Raw genomic sequence first — 21,729 nt, 5'->3', positions numbered from 1 at the left:
CTTCCCCAGCATATTCAGTTAGCTATGAAATCTAGTAGAACATTCCCAGAGGTTATGTATGGGATTTTAGCAATTTTTATTGTTTTTTTTCTGTATTCTTTTCTGGATTCCATGACTTTTTCCAGAAGTCTACTTAAACAGCTTTCCAAATTTCTTTGCTGTTGTTTCAGGAAAAAATACTTGGGATTTTTGAATATACATACACATACGTATACACTTATAAACCTCACTATTGTAAGGTTGTTGTATGTAAGCTGCTTCATATACAACAATGTTCCTTCGAACAGTGTTAGTCATCCTATAGGTCTACATGTTGTCAAACTCTTGCCTGAAATGGTTTTCCTTAAGGTCAGCCCTGCCTAGATAGACTCCCAGAAAAGAGAAAAATGTCATCTCTCTCACCATTGATACGACTCCAGTGAGAGCTGAGGGACAAGTCACTGGCACTGTTACTGACGTGGGAGTGGCTTGGAGGAAATGTGCCACAGAGCTCCAGCTCTTAAGAGTGAAAGAGATCACCAGCTGTGTGCAGGCTCTCTAAATTCCTCAGTCCTTTCCAAATCCCTCATTTTACTGACCTGACCCGGGCACCCTGACCCCAAAGATTTACCGGCTTGTTCACACAGGCGTCCTCTCTCCCTCCTGACACCCTCATCCCTGCTCTAGACAGAGACCCTCTTTAGTAGTTCACGGACTCCTACCACTGCTTTGCAAGTTGCTTCGCTGAATTACAATGCTAAAGACGGCCTAAGAGACCCTGATTCAACTTTCTCACTTTATATGGGGGTCACACCAAGGCCCTGAGAAGAAGTGGGTGTGTGAAAGGAGAAACTGAGAGCCTTGTCCACTTGTGTAATGTGCACATACATAGGACTGTACCTAAATACTAATAACTCTTCATTCTCACATTCCTTAGTGACTTGTTAGCCGGCTTCATTATAAAGGGATATCTTAAAGAATCCTAAACGTATGTACAGTTGACGCTTGAACATCCCAGGGATTTAAGGGTGCTGACTCCCACAGGTGAGAATCTGCATATGATTTCTGACTCACCCAAAACTTAACAATTAGCCTACTGTTGCCCAGAAGCCTTACCAATAAACAGTCTATATTATTTTCTGTGTTATATGCATTACATACTGTAATTTCACGGTCAGGTAAGCTGTATTAGGTACAGTCAGTCTTTAGATTCGGGGGAAAACGGCACTCTAAGTGCAGTGAGGGTGTCTGAGACTGCAGGGGGCAAGGAAGGCAGCTCGGTGGGCGCTGTACTGGGGGAAAGAGCAGGAGGCAGCTCCAGTATGTGGAGGGGAGGAAAATACGTTTTTGCACTTCCCATGTCTGCTGAGTTGGGGGAAATATGTGAGTAAATATGTATACACAAATACAAGCGTGTACAGACACATCAATTCCTACATACATCCCTGGACTAGCTCACAATGGGGAGACTGTCACCAGTGGTGGAGGCAGTCCTCAGCTGAATGATCCAACAGTTGCTACGTACCTCTCTCAGATTCTGCACAGGCTCTAAGTGAGCACAGATAATCCTTTCCGATTATGGCTCTGTTCCACTCATTGTTACCAATGGTGCCTTGCACACCCTCTATGAAGGTCAGAGTGTGGAAAATTCAGAGAGAGCTGGGAGGTCAGTGCAGACCAAGGGTCCCAATGCCAAGTGCTTCGTAAGAAGAAGCACGCACCTGTGAAGTGCACAGCAGGGCAAGGGGTGACTTGTTAGCCTCTAGACTAGAGGGCAGAGCGTGTGATAAGCCTGGGCGGGGAATCATAGCTCAGCAACTGCTCTGTGCAGCCGCCACGGACAGAAACCCAAGCTCAAGTGCAGAGGGTGGGGCGCGAGCATGTCTGGCTGGTTGGGAGGCGAGTCCGGTGCTGCTGACACGCTGTTTCCAGCCACCGAACGGCAAGTGCCAAATCCCTCTCCACTTCTCCCTTGCTCTAATATTCTCGCGCTCTGCCATGGTGTCAGCTAACTTCAGAAAGCATTCTGGGAATTGTACTGGAGCACAGCACGGGCTGTATCCACACCCACGGCGAAGGGCTTTCGGAGCCTGAGGCACATTTAATCAAGGCTTGTGGCCCCCCAGGTTAGACAGGGAAGCTGACGATGCAGCACTACCAGCGCTGAAATGTCTGTCCCTGGAACTGATGAAGGCACTCTCTTCCTCTCAGCAACCTCACCGGAATCCCAGAATAAAAGTCGGAATCCGGGGCGCCTGGGTGTCTCAGTCGGTTAAGTGTCCAACTTCGGCTCAGGTCATGATCTGGCGGTCCGTGAGTTGAAGCCCTGCATCAGGCTCTGTGCTAACCACTCAGAGCCTGGAGCCTGTTTCCGATTCTGTGTCTCCCTCTCTCTCTGACCCTCCCCCGTTCAGGCTCTGTCTCTCTCTGTCTCAAAAATAAATAAACATTAAAAAAAAAATAATAAAAAAAAAAAGTCGGAATCCACTACTGCACATCTGCACGAAAGCACAGGGTTTCCATGTCACTCAATCACCAGCCAGGACATGCCCGCCTGGCACGCGATGAGGCAGGTGGTTGTGGGGAGGTGGGTGCACAGTCTGCTGACCTCTTCTGGCACTGTACTCTCAGTCCTGGCTACTAGGGACTCCCCATTTCTCATTGCCTTGAGCTGAGACCCTTCGGGTTGACGTTTACGTTCACTTTTCTGCTCACAAGACCACTACCAGCATTCCCTCCTTGCAGACGGACTCACTCTTATCTGATTATGAAACACAAGTAATTCCTGGTTTCCATTTCTGTCCCGAGTTATTTCCTTTCGTCCCTTCACGGAGCTCCTCGGGCAGAAAGCTGCTGCCCTCACTTCGCCAAGTGCCCGCCTGCAGATTTTCTAGCACCAAGGCTCTCTCTTGGGTCAAGAAAGGTGCAAGACTTGGGTCATTTCCCCTCTTAAAAGAAGTCGGTGACATGTAGGTAATTCAGTTCCTATTCTGATCTTTTGCCCTTGTTAACACACTGCTTTCTGACGTGCTTGCTTCCTGTGTCTTCTTAGCTAATACAGATCAACATGATCTGCTAAGGCCAGATGCCCTATGGCTTTGAATCTTCTTACAGTATTTCCTCATCGATGTTTAGTAGTGCTTTATTTGCTAAGAGAATTTCTTTGCTTGGAAAATTTAACTGGAGGTATTTTCTAGCAAAAACATCTCCCTCTTACATGTTTTTTTAAGAGTTTATTTCTTTATTTTGAGAGAGAAGAACAGACAGAGCATGTGATCGTGGGAACGAGTGGGGAAGGGGCAGAGGGAGAGAAAGAATCCCAAGCAGGCTCTGTGCGGTCAGCATGTTGTTCCACACGGATCTTGATCTCATGAATCATGACATATGACCTGAGACTAAATCAAGGGTCTGATGCTTAACTGACTGAGCCACCTCCTACATAGTTTTTTGATGCAAATTGAAAAGGGCTTTCAGCAAAGCATTTTCCAGGAATGGAGGCTCCTGGACTCTCTCCTCTTATGTGAAAGAAGGCACTATTTTCTAACAGCATTTCACCAGCTGCCATGACACTACTTTTGATTTAGAAGATTGTTTCTTTGCTTTTATATCCCCATACAACTAGTTTCTGAAGAGGTCAAGTGAATTAATACAAGCTGGAACAAATTGAGAAGTCTCTAGTGGAATAGTGTGTGAGAGCATGCGTGGGGAAGGGAGGGAGGAAGACAGAGAGAGAGGAAGAGGGAGGGAGGGAGGGAGGGAGGGAGAGCGTGGTCTGTTCTCACTATGAGAAAAAGTCAGTACCAGGCTTAAAGGATGATGGATCAGACACTCTAATTATCAGGGAGTTCTAACCATTCAGATGAGTCACTCGGGTGTGGAAGCCCGTCTGTCTATGGTTCTGGTGAATTTTCCTTCCCCTTACCTTAGACACCTCTTCCCCCTCAAATAATGGCCACGAAAGGAACGAGCATTCCCTGTTCCAGGCTCAGGTGAAGGTAAGGAGGTTCATCAGATTTTACCGAGTTAGAATTAACACGTAATTTCAGATACACCCTTCGCAAGAGTTGGCTCTGCCTTTCCTGAACTCCCGTCATTCCTATAACCCCTGTAGTATTCGACTCAAGGGGGTTCCCTAACTAGCTGTGCTGGCGGCAGCTCAGGGAATTAACACTCATCTACTGCACAGAGCTTCTATCTCATTGATTTATGCGTTAGCCACTCAGCACCACCCAGGGGGTCAGTCTTCCTCACCCTTCTCCCTACCCCCAGTGGGGCCTTTGCTGGGCCTTGCCTCTTTTGAAGGTGGCTAATTCAGCACCACCCGGATGGAAGGAGGCCCTTGGGGGATGAGCCAGTCCAAGGCAGGAAAACCAGATTCAGCCTGACCAACAGCTGCAGGTTCTTGACACTGAGGGCTGCGTGTCAACGCAGAGGGAAACCACACTGTATATGCACAGGTCAGGACAGCCCCAGGGTGGGTTCTGTCAGCACCAGCCCTTCCTAGCAGGGTGACCCTGCAGAAGCTGCTCAACCTTTCTGGGCCCCAGTTTCCCATCTGTAAAATGGTAATGGTGCTATCTACAATGCTGTTATGGGGAGTAATTGGGATCATGTGTGCAAAGCATTTATTTCAGTATGTAATGATTAAACATGGCCTGTTATCAGAGTTATTATCCAGTCTGCCTTGTTACGGCAGAGCACAGCAGAGTCCACTCCTCTGGAAGCAGCCTTTCTCAGGACACTCAGGCTGTGGTAGGAGAAGGTTCTCCCCAGCTGGCCCGGTGGTCAGTTAACATGCCATATGAGAGAAGAGAAGGGTCAGGAGCAGCTCCAGGTAGCAGGGGATGTTGAAATCAGACCCACAGCATTCTCTCTTATCACCCTGCAATTCACTCAAAAACACAACTCTGAAAGTAGAACTTATTTTTGAAGGTAGAATTCCAAGTACAGAGGGGAAATCTAGATTTCATTAATAAAATCTGTACTTGTATAGTTTAAGTTATAGTCTGGTCTTTACCAATCTTCCTTCTTAATATTCCTGGAGTTTCTAACTTTCAGGAATAACTTATTCTGCTTAACAAAGTAAGCACTGGCTTTTCTCCTGAGGTTGACTGTCACAGAAAATTGGGCTGCTGCATCTTTGCTGGGAATCATATATGTGATCTTTTATGTACGACATGCCCAATGTGCAGTATTTAAATTCCTTCAGGCAAAGATACAACTAATTTACCACTTATCCAGGTTAAATATATCTGATTGTGTCATTATCTATGGACTAACAAATTCTCATTTCAGTCAGCAGTGGGTACAAATCAAAGAATGTTGAATTACTGAAAAAGAGCGTGTGCTACAGGAGCGCCTGAGTGGCTCGGTGGGTTAAGCGTCTGACTTTGGCTGAGGTCATGATCCCATAGGTTCATGAGCTTGAGCCCTACGTTGGACTCTGTGCTAACAGCTCAGAGCCTGGAGCCTGCTTTGGAGACTGTGTCTCCCTCTTTCTCTGCCCTTCCCTGGCTAGTGCTCTCTCTCTCAAAAATAACTAAACCTTAAAAAAAAAAAATTTAAAAAGTGTGCGACATAAATTACTGTGAAAATTTAAATGCAGTTCAGGGCTAATAAAACTGCTTATCATAAAAGGCTATCACTAAAACTCCACATGGTAGCACAAAAATCAAGTTCCTATGGGGAGAGGAAGGAAACTCAGGGTTTTTTCTATTGCTTTGAACTGCCAGGGCTGAGTGAGGTCATTCCGTAGTCACATTTCTCTGAAAGTACAGCTCTGTCTGGGGCCTGAGTCAACGAATCTGAGACTGCATCTCCAGAAGGAGCGATACTGGGCGATCCGTACAGAGTCACAGGGGAGGCCTCGCTTCCCCTCTGAGGCGCTGGTTACAGCCCACCTCCCATCACGTGTGTGGAGTCGAGGGACGAATCCACCAGGGAGCCAAGTGCAGTCGTGACAGAACCCAACATACAGAACTCAGGGGCCACTCCCCAACTTACCTGAACCCCTGGTCCTGGGCTGTGAATGTGAGTGGAGGACACCTCTAGACACACAGATTGTGTGTTTAGTCACAAGTATGGAGGCCAGTTCGATGGAGAACGAATGCTACTGTCAACTTTGTCCTATCTCAACATTTAACAGCACTTAAGATGTTAAATTTAAGAGCCATGAAGAAGCCGGAATTTTCCATGGGAGGAACTTCTTGGAGTCAGGATGCCCATTCTGACTTTTCTAAGCAACAGTGTGCCAACAGCCAAGACATCTTACACAGTTGTGGAAGTGTAGGACGCGATGCTTGCGTCAGCTCTCTGTCAGCACTGCACTCTGTTTCCCTGCTGACTGCTCTGTCCGTCCATCTGGCCCTTCTGTCATCCACCCCCGGGTTCCCCGTATTCATCTCATTCCCACCACCCAGTGGACCTGTGAGGTGGTATTAACCCCACTTACAGACAGTAACTCAGGTCAGGGAAGTCCCCTGACTTCCTGGAGGGACATGGCTAGGAAGGAGCAGAGTCAAAACTCACATCTTGGATTCTCTGCCTCCAAATCCAATGCTTAGGGAGGAAGGACTTCATGGGAGGCGTCAGCCTGGCCTTGGCTCTGCCAGGGATAGCCTCATCTCTACTGAAAGGAGAGAGGGCAAGGAGAGAGAAGAGAATATACAATCTTCTCTTCTGTTCAGACGAGAGTTAATTTGTGGGTGAACATGTGGGTGCTGAGTCCTCTACCGTGATCTTCACACGCTCCTTCTTTCCCTCCTGAGATGGCAAGAAACACAGTGTTTCCTTGTTTTTTGAGATGAAAACCTATTCGCCCTCCCTGACACCCCTGTTGGCAGGGAGCTGTTTTCAGGGCAGCTGTGAAGCTCCTCCCCCTCCGCACTGACCACCTGGGGCCTCTTCTGCTCCAGGCTTCTGGGTTGTCTATAGGCAGCTGGTACTTCACAGTTCTTAATGAGTCTCTGGGATCTTAATTCATGAGCTGAGGGAGAGCTAAAGACCCCCGGCCTCCAGCCAGTGGGCTAGAGGTGGTTTTCCTGAGAAACCCAAGTCCCAGAAGAGCCTGTCTCACTGAGATCTTTTGGGACATGAGGTAAGTGAAAGAGTAGGTGAGCGGCCAGCTGACTCTTTCTTCCGTCTCTGACACGGTTAGCTGCCCTTCTCTCTCCTTGATCCCGGAGTAATAGAGGTGGCTTCTCAGAGAGATCACCTGGCTTTTCCTCCCTGGGTGGAGGGCAGGATGCCTGCCTCCTTGGGGGGAATGTTCAGAGGACCTCCTCTCCTGGCTGTGGCTGCCCTGCAGGGTATGACTGAATGGGTCCACCACGTAGGCATGCCCCTCGCAGCTCTGAGTTCCCACGGACTTCCAGCTGAACACCCCCAGGACCCAACCTCCTGTGGCCAGTGTTCTCCGGGGAGTCCCTAGCAGGGATGCGTGCAACCTTAACACTAGGCACCACTGAAAATGGTGTTGGCAAAAGGCACTGCCTTTCAGCCAGTGGATCTAACGCTTTCCTGAGCCCTCGCTAAGGGCACAAAACGTCTGGTTCCTCAGCAACTCTGACATTTCAGAGTTAACAATCTTTTGATGCTACATATTTTTAGGTCTTCTGACAAGAAGTTCTTGTACAATTTAAGAATGATGTGGATGAGGAAAGCACACTGAATGCTGGATTTTTTCAAAGCATGGCCAAGCAGTGGGCTCTAAGCAGGCTGGGTGGTGACTTCCGGCACTTAATCCTCACCAGGTGACGGCTCACAAGGCCCCTTTACGTGATTGAGACAGAAACCTAAAAGTGCACCAGAATCTTCTCTGACTGTAAAGTAAGGGGATTAACAGAAAACTTTAAAACTGGCCCCTAAAGATTTAAAGATAGGACACAAACACTTCTGAGAGAAGCACACAAAGTGAGGGAGAAAAAGAATGCGGAAAAGGGTAAAAACTAGAGGTACTCTCCTCTCTGCGTTATAGGACTTAATGCAAATGAAGCGACTTATGTGTGTGTATGCAGACCAGTCTCTGTCAGCATCATGCTGACAGAATGTCTTCGTTTGGCAACATCAACAACTGCAGGAAAAGAAAGGCGCTGAGAACTTTTTCAGTTGATGTGTCCTGACCCTGGAGACCTAACGGGAAATCTGCACTGGCGACCATCAGAATTCCTAACCTTAAAAACCAGTCCCGTCCCAGGCCAGCCCAGTGCTGCCGGCTCCCTCCTCGTCTACTGTCTAGCGTGGCTGTGGTCCCGTCCCCGATCCCTGGTTCCCTCCTTCTGGGCAAGCTACCTAACCCTGAGCGTGGCTTTCATCTGTAAGAGAGAAAGAACATCTATTGACTGCATTCTGGAACTCGCATCTTTCTCTCATTCCTTATGTTTTTTTTTTTCCCCCTCCCCCACCTCTGCTAATTGGTGACTCTCTCTCTTTCAAAACCCCTTAAAAGTCATCTCCTCTGTCAAGCCTCATCGATTTCTCTTGGAGAGAACCTCAAGTTCTCTCGGATTGGTTCCCCACTTAAGGTAACTTTAATTACAAACACAGTAAAATATGTGAAAGAGCTTTACAAGCCAGAAAATGCTAAATGCTTACAGAGTATTAGGAATACCTGTCCTTAGCACCCACATCACCAGTTTAGAGGATCATTTCTCAAATCAGCATCTGTTTTGTCTCTTCAGTTAGGTTCTCACTACTCCAAGCATGACCCACCAACCAGCAGCGTGGGCACCCCCTGGTAGCTTGCTGGAGCTGCCCCACCTCAAGTCCTGACAGTGCCCGCTGAATCACAATCAAAACTCTAAACCTGTCTCAGATGATTTGTATGTACACTGAGTTTCAGAAGCATGGCATTAGACTTTAAGGACCTCAAAGGTACAGACGGCACAGTATCCCCAGAAAGCCTTCCAGAACCCAGAGTCCTTTGAGCTGGTGTCAAATGGGGGTTTTCAAGACTATTACCACATGACTGCTGACCTGCCAGCAAGAAAAGAACGAACTTGGCTGCATCTGCTGCATACAATGATATTTATACGAACACACATCACCTGAGATTTCTTTAGATAAAAAGCTTTAAAATCACATCTGCATAAAAAACACAGAAGGGTTCATTTAGGATAACTCATTATCGGGCTGAGTGCTTAAGTCCTTGGCAACTGGAAGGAGAGTCAACGAACTGTGTAGTCTTTCTTACGAGCTAACGGCTCCCTCTCCCCCAAGTGAGCTAGTGCAAATCACAAAGGCTCCCCAGACTTCACAGATCATGCCTCCTCACTTTACCGAGGCCCCTGAACGTTTTAACGAAGTTCAGAAACCACACGTATGAAAGGACAGCTGGCCTGGGACTCTTATGGCACACGTTTCGTGCCTCCACAAAGCCCTGACTGAGAAGAGTGCTCTGGAAACTGCAGCAGCTCCCCCTCCTCCCAGGACATGGCGGTCACGCTCCCCAACAGCAACAAGATTAATTTGGGATTCCAGTTCCTCTGTCATATGATCCCTTTATGATGATTAGCGAAGCATCTCCCAGAAAGGGTAGGCCGAGGCCAAACAAACCAAGCTGAATTACAACGACTGATCATTTTTAAAAGCTATCTCTTAGGGACAGGTCTTATTTAAGGAGAAAACAGAAAAGCAGCCATAATGAAGAGAAGAGGCTGAGTACACAGAGATGGGAAATCAGGCTACAGCGTTAGATCTAGGTGAAAACTCCAGTCCCAGTTAGGTGGCTGTGCATGAACCTCTTAGAGCCTCACCGTTTCCTCCTTTAAAGTGTAGATGATACCACCTGGCCGGTGCTTCTGAAGTTCACTTGAGAGGACGCAAAAAGTTCTAGAGTTTAATACCTGAACTATGATAAGAGCCCATTAAGCGTGAGATGTTATTTTCCTGCCGTGTGACCTGCCCGCTGGCTCCCAGCACCAGGCCGTGAGCCGCGAGGACAGACCTGCTGTCTGGCCCCAGCGCGAGCTGCCTCCAGGAGCTTCCTGCTCACCTTGATCATTTCTGCCACATAACTCTCGGGCCCGGTGTACTCTGTAGAGTCCTTCACTTTCACCAGCACGATGAAGCACAGATAGTGCCACATGTTGTGTTCTTCCTTGATGTGCTCTTCAAAGGTGACAGTCTTGTTGTCAAACTTGTCTCTTTCCAAGCCTAAGGAGAGACAGAAAGCCCCCGGCCCCAAGTGAGCAGCCATGGTCTAGAAAAATCTGTGAGAGAACTGTCCAGAGAGGAGTCTGTGGTTCCAGCTCCCATCTTGGTGAAGAATTGTATTCTGTTGGCCTTCTACATGCATTCCCTTTTACATCACAGCAGGAAAGACACAGGATGTGAGAGAGATGGACTTCGGTCTGAGTCCCACCTCTGACCCTTACCGGTCACTGTTTAGTTTCCACGTGCCTCAGTTGCTCCATCAGGGAACAGGGGACTGCCGTCTGCGTTCTAGGAGTGCTCAGGCTTAAATGAGCACAGGTGTGACCTGCTCATGCATAGCAGGCAACTGGTGAATGTGAGGTCCCTTCTCCCAGGGAGATGCCAAAATGTACACATGTTAAAAGGTTTTTGAAGAGACAGAATGAGGACAAAAAGAACTTTAAGCACATTTTGAACTCTAGCTGGTAAGTTTGTTTTGCAGAGGTCTGGGTGAGCAATTGTGAGACTAGTTTCTGTATATTCTTGGATCGATCAAAGAACTATGTGGTATATCATGGGAGCCAGATTTCTCACTGTCAAAGAAGAGAGCACAAATATGGAAAGGGAGAAAGATAAACACCGTAACGTTGAATTGGAATTAGAGCTATGGGTATGAACTCATCCTTTTTCATATGTATATAAAATAGATACAGAAATGTGTCGATACATATGTATGTTCATACAAACACCCAGGTGTATGCATTTACATGTGTACTCCTCATCTGCATCCTAATAACCCTTCTGGGGTCTGGCAGTGGCACTCCAGCAGGAATGAGCACACCTAGATCCCAGATCTTCTAGATTTTAGCTTCCAAATACCATTCTCTGCTAAAAAGAACCAGGACTTTTTGGAGAAATGGGTGATACCAGGGCTGGGTCAGGGAAGTACAAGTTAAGCTTGAAATGAACAGCTCATGAAACTAAAAATGTAAGGAAAGTACATAAAAAATTATGGTGCCATGGTAAAACAGAAACCATACTGAAGGGCCTCTTGCTGGACAAATCTGGGGAAATCTGATTATTAAAGCAAATAATGATACTGAAGGATTATAATCCATTGGAATAAATAAAAATATAGGAATCCATGTTGTTACAAATCCAAAAGTACTTACACATATATAGTATACATACATAATGAGAAGAGAGAGTTTTTATTTAAAAGAACAAGCCAGTTAACAAAGGCAAAAATAGTAAAATGAGAAAATCATCATTGGAGAGCCATCCTAATAAAAGACTCGGGCAGAAATCATTAGTGGACATTAAAGCTACTGGATTAATGTTTAATTTGAGGGATAGTGGGATATTTACATGATCTCAAAGTATCTCCCCATAAAATGTTTCTTAATTACAAAGAGATAAAAACCTAACTTAGTGGAAAAACCTGGCAATTATCACCTTAACCTAGTGATCAGAGTTCATGTCACTGGTTATGAGTGGGCATCTCATGCCTCCTGAAATGATCCACTGAGGAGAAAAAAAACAGATTTCTTTGATGTTCCTATAAAAAAATGCATACCCCACTTCTATTGTGAGGAAACATCAGAGAAACCAAAACCAAGGGACATTCTACACAATAAATGACCAAACTCTTAAAAAATGTCAATGGAGGCTAATGAGCCGTGACAAGTGAATGCAATGACGTGACCTGGGCTTTCATTTGCTGTACAGGACATTTCTGGGATAAAGGGTGAAATCTGAATAGGGTCTGGAGATTGAGTGATAACATGGTATCTTTGTTAATTTCCTAATTTTGATAACCATGCTGCGTGTGTGTGTGTGCGTGTGTCTGTGTGTATATATACAGCTTACTATTTAGGAAATATATATTGAAATATTTAGGGATAAAGATACATCATGCCAGCCAATCTCTGACTTTTCGGAAAAACTATGAGTAAAGCAGATTAGGTAAATTATTACTATTTGGGGAGTCTGGTTAACGAGTGTATAGAAATTCTTTGTACTGCTCTAATCACTTCTGTAACTCTGGAATTATTTCAAAACAAAAGGCTTTAAGTGGTTTTCAGGGGGCAAAAAGCAAAGATTTAAGTTTTGAAATGGAAAATGCTCATTTTGTGAGCATCTGTACCAATAGGAAATTTATATATTCAGTAACTATATTATGAATAATCCTGAAATGAGTACTCAGCTCCCAGATCCCTACATGATTAGTTTACATTTACATACACTTTTCTGCAGTTATAGTGACAATGGTTTCTTGGGTATCCCCTGTACCTCTCTTCTGTTGCAGTTTACTGCTCATCATCGAGCACCTACAATGTGCAGGTTCTGTGCTAGCTGTGTTACATAAACTGACTCTCGTAGCCCCACAATAATGCAAAGAAGTACATATTATTGCATCCATTTCACAGATGAGCAGTTCAAGTTCAGAGAACTGAAGGGACTATACCATGATTACACGACTACTAAGTTGCAGTAACTTAATCAGATCCCAGGTCTGACTCCTGACACCTTCACCATACACTCTAAGAGGAATATTCTTTCACTTAATGCCTGATACCATCTGCAGTGAAGACATCCACAGGCTGGAACCGGACGAAGATCTCCATTCTGGTTACTTAGGACGGGAGCAGGAGATGCTCGGCAGCCCAACAAACACAAGACCATAAGCCATGTTCATTTCCGATCCTGTGCGATCACATCCCCGCCACCCCACACTTCGTTCCTTAAAACAAACTGGCACAGGCAACCCCTACAGGGAATTGACGGGCACTCCAAACACTGCCCGGCAGAGGCAGAACCGAAGTCCACCCGACGCCAAGGCCAGAGATGCTAGAGCAAGAGGGCAGCGCCTCTCCCACAGAAAGCCCGCGCTTCCCTGCTGAGGCTGGCTGCCACACTCACCACAGATAAAGCACGTGGTCTTTAAGATCTCCTCTTTCTTCTGCTTTTCACTCCTCAGGTCAGCAAAGGTGTCAATGATGACCCCGAAAATCAGATTAAGGACGATGATGATGACCATGAAGAAGAACAAGAGGTCATAGATTACTCTGGCAGCAAAGAGGGGCTCCTGGAAAAGAGGCGTTGCCATCAGCAATGTGACCCACCATCCTCTGGCCCACAGAGCTCAGGGCAGAAGGAGGAGGACTCGACGCGCCCAACATTCAGGGCTCACCCTCACCCTATTGGTCTGCTCTGTCACAAGTTAAATTGGGCATCAAACTTGAAAAGTCACAACTGTGTCCCTTTTCAAGCCCTTTGCCCAGACTGTCGGTTCTGCAAGTGTTGTGTGGCATGTGCACAAGAACAGCTTCCTGGGATCTAAGGTGTCTGGGAGATGTGCTGAGGCAGGCCAGACCCAGCCCTGCACGAGCATTTCAGTACGTGGAGTGGGCGGGGCTTTCCACAAAGAGGGTTTCCCTGCACCCTGATACTAAGGCCATGGATGGAGGGGAGAGAAGCCTCAACTGGCCAGTCCTGCACGTCTCCTCATCACTACTCCAGCTCTGCCTCTGTCTTCGGTTTCCATGCAAGCTCTCTGCGTGCTGCTCCCCACCCCCACCCAGCTCTGCCTTCCCTTCGGGATCCAGCCACCTCCCCCCACCTCTGCCTTCCCGTCAGGATCCAGCTACCTCTTTGGATGGTTTCCTGAGCACGTCTCCTACTCCGCCCCCGCTCCTCAGCCCGTGACTCAGCACCGTGACAATGCACATCAGAAGTGTCTCACACGTGTGCTCCTTGTCTTGCTCCGTCTCTTCTGTGAGGACCAGCTCTATGAATGTGGTAAGAAACAACAGATTTACAGCATGTGGGAAAAGACGTACCATGATTTTGACACTGTCTTTCCTGAATGCCATCTTGCCAGCTGACAGACACATGGGAACAAGAAAGAGTAAAACTAAGGAATCAGGTATCAAATACTTTCTTTCAAATATCTGAGGTTACCTGGGGGCAATTCTGTTTTCATCACCAACCCCTGCTAGTTTCTCAAGCCAAATCACAAGTGCCCTTCCCTATATTAAATCTATAATATTCCCTATCCTTCTCAGATTTTAAACTCCAGTCCCAGCTCAGAACAGGTGTTTGACCTTAGATAAGTTGCTTAATACTCTGAGTCAGGAGCATCTTGTCTCTCAGCTGAGGGTAATCCCATAGGACCCAAGCTCCTCACTGGCTAAACCCAGCAACATTTTACAGCAGGTCCTCTAGATAAATCACTTTATATTGGACGCTGTCCATTCATTCTTCATCATTTTTGGAAAAAGAACCTTGCTGCCTATCTTGTTCTTTTCTCCAGTTGCAGTGATAATGGTCTTGCTAAAAACACAGATCACTCCTGGCTTTCAACAACTTCCATTCATCCTTTGGATGTAGTTTAACCTTCTTAGCCTAACATGTAAGATCCTTCATGATCTGGCCTACTGATGACCCATCTGGCTTCATTTCTTACTACTACTCTTCCTCATGATCATTGTATCCCTCAACATGGTATATTCTACCTCAAAGTCTTTGGACACCTTATTCCCTTTAACTGGAACACTCACTCCTCCTCCTCTGTCCAAGATTTTACCATTTTAGTTTAGCTATCACCTCCTTGGGGATTCTCTTACTCCAGTATTAGGCTGGGTGCCTCTCTTCTGTATTCTGTCCTTGTTCCTAGCATTAGCATACTCTCCAGTCATCAGCAAGGTGCCTGCCTGGCTGCCTACCCCACTACACTGGCGTATCTTAGAGTATATATAGCACAGTCCCTGGCAACTAGAGGGCACCCAGGAAATAGTGGCTGAATCAATCAAGCAGGTATTAGACCTTCTTCCCTTTCATCTCCCTCCTCTCTCCCAGTCTTTACTCTTTGCTATTGGCCTTACTTCTCAAGAGTAAATCTGCTTCCATCTGCTTCCAATGTCATGTGCGCCCTCTAAGCTTCAAGAGGGGCCTGTCACTAACACGGGGCTTAAGGCTACACGTTCCTACCTTCTTTGGGTGCAGGAGAGGAACAGTTCTCCCCAGTCTCCACCCTACACACGTCAGAATACAGGAACTCGCTTGCCAAACTCTCTCCGGCTTCTGGGAGAGAGAGGAAATTTTATGATGAACAATCTGGCAGCATATGGTTAAAATGTTTGAAGTCCCCAATTCACGGCTGATTAAACAATTCTTTACATAAATAACACCCTACATTCCTGCATATAAATTCAAGGCAGAGATGCAATTTACACTTTCATTTGGTGATCTGGATGGGAAAGAAGCCAGAAATGTCAATTCCTGTAGGCTTACTAGAAATATCGCACTTAAATAGCACCTCTCCAACTTTAAAGACACACAGCTGAAACTCTTCGACAAATACTACTGAGCGTACAGACTCCAGCAAGATTTACACCAAGTCTGCACGGAAAGCATCAGCAGGCATGAGCGGAAATCCAAGGTCCAGACCAGTTTAGTTCAGAACCCTAAGATGGTTGGCAGGAAATTTCAGTCAGTGTCAACTTGGAAGCTGGAATTACATGCCAAGAATGCAGCATTTAGAAAAAGGCTGCCTGGCGCAGCCAGTGATAATAATTCTACTTTGTTCCTTGGACTCAGGGCCTCTGGTTACCTGATAAAAAACCAGTAACATTTCACTTAACGGTGTTAAAATATTGTGATTGACACAAAGGAAGACTTGGGTATCACTCACTCAAGTATATAATCATTTTATTTCATTCTCAAAACTGTTCTTGCTCTATATAAAAATAATACACATTGTCAAACTTGTATATAGTAAACAAGCCCCAGAGACAGCCACTGCTGGGGAAGGGGGGGGTGTATATTCTTCCATATTTTAAAGGACGTATATGAGCTTTTAATTTTTAAAAATATATACGTGGATCCTATTATTGTTATTATTCTTCAGTTTCCCATATATTTGTGGGTGCTTTTCATTGAAGGATTATAAAGATGTGTCTTAACTGTAGGGCAAGCCACCCCAGAGGACTGCAGTCTAATAAAACACTTGATATTTAGACTGCTTCCAGTTTCCCAGTGGAGTCAGCATCCTTCATACACATCATTTCTGCATGCACAGGCAGAAGGCTTTTCCTTTAAGGATCAATTCCTAGAAGTAGATTTACCAAGCCAGAGGGATGCACCCTCCTATCTTTCAACATATATGGTCAAACTGTTTTTGAATAAGTCCTATTAGTTTAAAATATGACTTTAGGCAATAAAGTAAGTGTAGGCTCTGGACACTCCCACTCAGCATTTGATATATCCTACCACCCTTTGAATAAAGCGACGACTAAGCCCTCTATTCAGAATTCATGCTCTCAGTGCTGGGGAGATACCTACACTGCTAAAGTCATCATTCTCTTTTAGTTCACTTACAATTAAGAAATATTTTTTTAACATTAAAAAAAAGATGAGAAGACTCAAACTCACCTGGAAGAGCTGTTTCATTGGGCAACCTGTCTACTTCCAAGATAAAATCATCTTTGAAGAAAAGATAGCCCACTATTGAGAACAGGTAAACCAGGATCAAAGCCAGAACTGCTGTCAAGATGATGGACCGGCCATTGCGAGTGACACTTTTAATGACATTAAGCAGAGTCTCTTCTCTGTATACCAAATCAAAAAGCTTTAAAAACAAAGAAGACAATGCGATGGTTTTAAGAAACCTCTATATTAGATGTATGTATGTAGATTACATATCTCATAATGACAACTTGATTTATAGAGAATTTACCCTTTTAACAACTCAGAAGCATTCTACTGTTTTCTTAACACTTCATACTTGCCTGTCTTAATGAAAACTGAGATAAGGGAAATAAGCATAGGAAAGGAAGGAGGGAACCAGTTGGAATTTCAAGAGTTACTCAGACAGTTTAGAGGTGCTTGTAGAGGGAACAAATACAGGGTGGTACCAGTGAGTTTCAGCAAGCAAGGGAGAGGAAAGTGATGAGTGTGCATTCATGGAGTAGTTACTGAGCTTCTGCTAAGGGCCAGCCACTCTGGAAGCGGGAGTGGGCAAGCCCTGGTCCTTGTCCTCCCAGAGCTGAGAGCCTCAAGGAGAAGGCCACACCCAACTGGGCAGTGCAGGCAGTGGGCACTGTGGAGTTAAGAGGTGCAAATCTTAGTTCAACCACAGGACATCACAACAGCAAACTAGGTTCTTTCTCCTTCCCTCTGAGCCTCTGTTTCCTCATGTGCAGACGGGAGGACAGAGAGTTGTAGTGAACAAGAGCTACGTGATGTATATACTGTGTATGGTACATCCCGTATGGCCAGCCTTACATGCTGAGTGCCTCACGGTAAATGGCAATTATAATTTCCTGATGAAGGGACTAGGCCAAGGTCCCAAAGCTCATAGCAGGATCACTGGTGGTGGTAATACAAGAGGAAGTCTAAACCTTTCCCATTTCTCTAGTGGCAGGGTGAGGCAGAGATCCCCTGAAGTGCACTGTGGGTTCAGTCTAGGCTTGCCCTCTGCAAAGAGACTTCCTCTGTGCAAGAAGTTGGCCTGTAGGTACTTCTAGGTATGGGGGGACTGATGGGTTGTTTTTTCAGATATTTGGCTGGAGAAAGAATAAAGAGACATGGAGGAGAACTCTGTGGGCTAATTCTTGGACCTGGGGGCTAGTTTTAATCTGGCCTCTGTGCTGACATCGACTGCATTTTCTGAAGGTTTTGCCTCCACTTGGCTTTTGGGAATGACTGCACAGCCAAGTGAGTCAGGGGACAAGGGTTTCAATCCTCACTCTGCTTTTAATTTGCAGCAAGATGTTGGCGGAGCTCTGTAACCTCTCTGGACCTCAGTTTCCTCATCTGTAAAATCAGCGGAATGAAATAGCTGATCTCTGAGTCCCTTCCAATTTATAGCTTTACATCTGAGTTCATTTTCTGGTCAATTAGCCCTTCTGCCTCCATAACGCCAATCTGTGTCCTGAGACCTGCGTGAAGGACACTGGGTAAAGGAGCATAGTCAAAAGGAAGGAAGGAAGCAAGGAAGAGGTGTTTCATCAATTGAAGAGTACAAAAGGCTAATGTTGCTATTAACGTTGGTTAAATATTTTCCAACAAGCCACTATGAAGCAGCAAGTGAGAGCAACTTCAGACAATCAACAAATGACGCTTGTTTTGGGGGGGCGGTAAGAACTCTAAGATTATATAGCCACCAAGTTCTTGAAACGACAAGTGATTTTTTTTTTTCCTCACTCACCTATAACTTCTGGCTTTGAAACAATGGATATGCGTTACTTTATACAGGACAAACTGTCTTCTAATTAGTGAATTACCCGTTTAATGAAGAAAACTTTGAAAACAGAGAAAAGCACACAGAAAACCAAAAATCACCAATAACTCCACCATCTATAGACATCGACTCAAGTTCTCTCCTTCTGCCTTTATTAGAAAAAATGTAATATATATAATATACCGTAATAGTGGCATACAGTCAGGCTCTTTCAACAAGCAATCACAAACATTTTCACGTCAAAAATAATCACCTAGAATGTCAGTATATGGAAAAACCACAGTTTACTTAACCGAAGTATTTACCTTTTTTTAAAAAAACAGTCAAGATGTTTTAAATTGCATGTCATTAAAAATAATGCTGTGATGCACATTCTGTACTTGCCTCTATACATACTTGTCCAGTTATTTCTTTTTGGAGAACTTCCAGAAAGGAAATTGTTGGGCCAAATGTTGTAACAGACTATGTCGCCCCACTGCGTTCCCAAAAGGCTGTACTGCATAGTCCCTGCTGTCAGAGGCTGGTGCCTGCTGTTGCACACCCACCTGAGACCCGAGCATGCTCATGCCTCTGAACCTTTCCATACATCAGAGGCATGGCTCAGGATCTCATTGCTGTTTTAACTAGCAGGTATTTGTTTAGCGTTGAGGATGAACAATCTTCTAGGTTTACTGACCATATGGATTTCTTCTTCTGTTACCTGTCCATCTACAAACTTCACACAGTTTCATCTCAGGGTGTTAACGGATTTGCTTGGATGCAGGCTCGAGACAAGGTTCAGCCAGTCTGGGGGTCCGACCCTCCCACTGTGCCTTTCTGGCCTGCTGGTGTGGTGTTTTCACAGCCCTGGGACATATGGGTTTTCCCTGCTGAAGGTCTCTTTCCAGTTCCTCTCTGTCATCGACTCGCCTTACTTGTGGAATAACTTGAATGGTTTCAGTATTCTGTCTGTGATTCTCAATAAACATGTTAAATACCACTTTTGACACCAAAAGCAACAAGTCACCTGAGGTCACAGACAAGTCAAGGCCCAGAAGCACATATGAGAGGCATCCAGCCACAATCGAGTTTGATGCTAGTACGTTTTCTACAAGGGAACTGAGCTCAGGTGTCCTGAGGCTCGGGGTTACTCTGTGACAGATCAGAGATGTGACAGCACGAATGCAGACTGCACTGGGAGATAACAGATGCATGCAGCAGGGACTTCTTCACGAGCTCCAGTGAAAGGCAGTTCAGGGCTGTGCTTCAGAAGTGACTGGGCAATCAACAGAGCTAAGTTGCTATCTGGTCTGTGGCACTTCCTGGGTGACTTTGGTAAGTCACTTAACCTTGCCAACCCTCGGTTTCACCATCTGTAATTTGGAGATACCATCTACCTCCGCAGTCGCTGTGAGAGACTGTATGAAAACAGCACACAGCACATGTTCAGTAAATGGCTATAACGATGACTTTCTGGACTGTAAGGCCTGTGAGGGAAGATAGGATATCGGTTTGGCTTACCACGACATCCCCACACGTAGCACTGGCTGGCACTGCAAATGACCAAAAGGAGAGGACTTGAATGTATGGAGAAGGAAATGAAACCAATGAGACATAAAGTGTAGAATCGCCTGTCTCTTGGGAGAGATCCCTCAGTTGGGACGACAGAGACCTGTACGTGAACTCGGCCTCCCTGCCCAGGAGGACTTGGGTCTTCCCGACTCAAATACCAGATGTTCATCCAGGGACATCGCTGCAGGAGACCAACAGGCTCAGAACTATACACAGGGCTCTCAAGATTTCTGATACACAGTGACCAAAATAGGCCCCACAATGGCCATCACAAGTACATCCAGAGACCTCTTTGCCTAAAACCTCAAAGTCTAGCCAGACCTATTTTAAAATGAGGTAAAAGAATCCATTTCCCTCAGCCTGCCAACATATACCACTAATGGAATGAGCTAATCCTGATGACCTGAATGGTGAATTCTTTATGGTGTTTTGGATGGCAGAGGAAGTAAGCGATGACAAAGACAGTAATAATAGCTAGAATTGCTAAGCATTTCTCGTGTGGTAGTGCTATTCTAAGGCCCTGACGTGCACAGTTGCACATAATCCCTGTGACGGCCCTGTGAGGGGGATGGCTTGTTTTCATTTTGTGGATGGGGAAACTGAGGCACAGAGCAATTAAATAGCCAGTCCAGAGACCACACGGAGGACACCTCCCAGATTTTTCTTTGTTCTGCTGTTTGCAAATTAAGTCCCTCACTTTGAGTCAACACTAAGGCTTTGATCATTTTTTAACCGCACTCACATTTTAATACTTCCAGTCGCTTTATGGATGGATTTGCTGGCAAATAGGTCAATTTTATGCTTCCTGTCACTTGATGTAGGTATAGGCAAAGGTTTCTTATCTATAACTCTACAGGTATAGATTCCCTCTAATGACAGGAGATTGAGTAGATATTTGGTCTATAATTTAAAAACCTAGTCAGGAGGAAGGAAGGTGATCGAACCAACTCATTTTACGGACTATCAAGACATTATTTCCTTGGCTCAGATTGGAACAAAATCACTTCCAATGAAAAGGTCTTCTGGACCAATAAATCTACTGAGCTCAATGTCATGAATCTAGGGACTTAGAAAATAGCTCCTACTCTTTTTCTGTCACTACACGTCCTCCCTGGGAAGTGGACCCCATGAGAATTATCAGAAGATGACGGTTTCAACAACATTCTCCTCAGTAAGTGCTGGCTGAGTCCAAGAAAGAAAGACAAAGACACAATGGAGGGAACATCCCCTGATCCAGACTGTAGGCACTGTCTACCACTGACAAGTAAAAGGTCCAACGTGCACCATGATCCCACACCTCCCTCTCTCCTGCTAGCTGCCCTGCTCCCTGAGGAGCTTTCCTCTCCAGATCCCCAAAATGAGGCATGTGACCTCCTGTGAGACCAGACATACCAATCACCACTAAAAGGAGGGGTCTGTGATGAGACACAGGTCACAGGGCACTCCTGGTGCTCAACATGTAAGATCCTTCCACACCAGGAACTCACCAGCAAACTGTAGAAGAACTCGTGGACGAACAGCCCCATGGCGCAGATCAGCAGATATAACAAATGGTAAAGGAACTCAACATCCAGAACCATGGCTCGGTAGCCTCTGGTGAACGTTCCACAGTTGCCCACAAAGCTCATCAGAAAGATGATTTTATTGCAGACCTGAGAATAATGACAGGAACAGCCACATAAGAATGGATCATGCCGAACTTCAGACTTTGTGACAGCTGAGGGCCATTTTCACTCAAGGTATTTTAGCAACTATACCCGAGCAAAGCTTCCTTTTGCACCCAAGTGCCCACCAAACACGCCAAGAACCATTTTGCAGATCTA

General features: G+C 45.6%; 1 protein-coding gene across 1 annotated transcript in view; it reads right to left on the bottom strand.

Annotated features, from left to right (window-relative positions):
* The window catches only part of ITPR1 (inositol 1,4,5-trisphosphate receptor type 1), a 328,245-nt gene that overhangs the window by 16,241 nt on the left and 290,275 nt on the right, over positions 1-21,729 (bottom strand). The window contains exons 52-57 of the mRNA XM_047094661.1: positions 21,394-21,558; positions 16,546-16,741; positions 15,103-15,195; positions 13,761-13,900; positions 13,033-13,198; positions 9,971-10,131 (exon numbers count right to left, since the gene is read on the bottom strand). Of these exons, the coding sequence (XP_046950617.1) occupies positions 9,971-10,131; positions 13,033-13,198; positions 13,761-13,900; positions 15,103-15,195; positions 16,546-16,741; positions 21,394-21,558 (921 nt within the window). The remainder of the gene's footprint in view (positions 1-9,970; positions 10,132-13,032; positions 13,199-13,760; positions 13,901-15,102; positions 15,196-16,545; positions 16,742-21,393; positions 21,559-21,729) is intronic.

The sequence above is a fragment of the Lynx rufus genome, unplaced genomic scaffold (assembly GCF_022079265.1).
Source record: "Lynx rufus isolate CCGP_SWC_20201006 ecotype Redwood Valley unplaced genomic scaffold, mLynRuf1.p SCAF_4, whole genome shotgun sequence".
Classification (NCBI taxonomy): Eukaryota; Metazoa; Chordata; class Mammalia; order Carnivora; family Felidae; genus Lynx; species Lynx rufus.
This window is presented reverse-complemented; position numbering and strand designations above follow the sequence as displayed.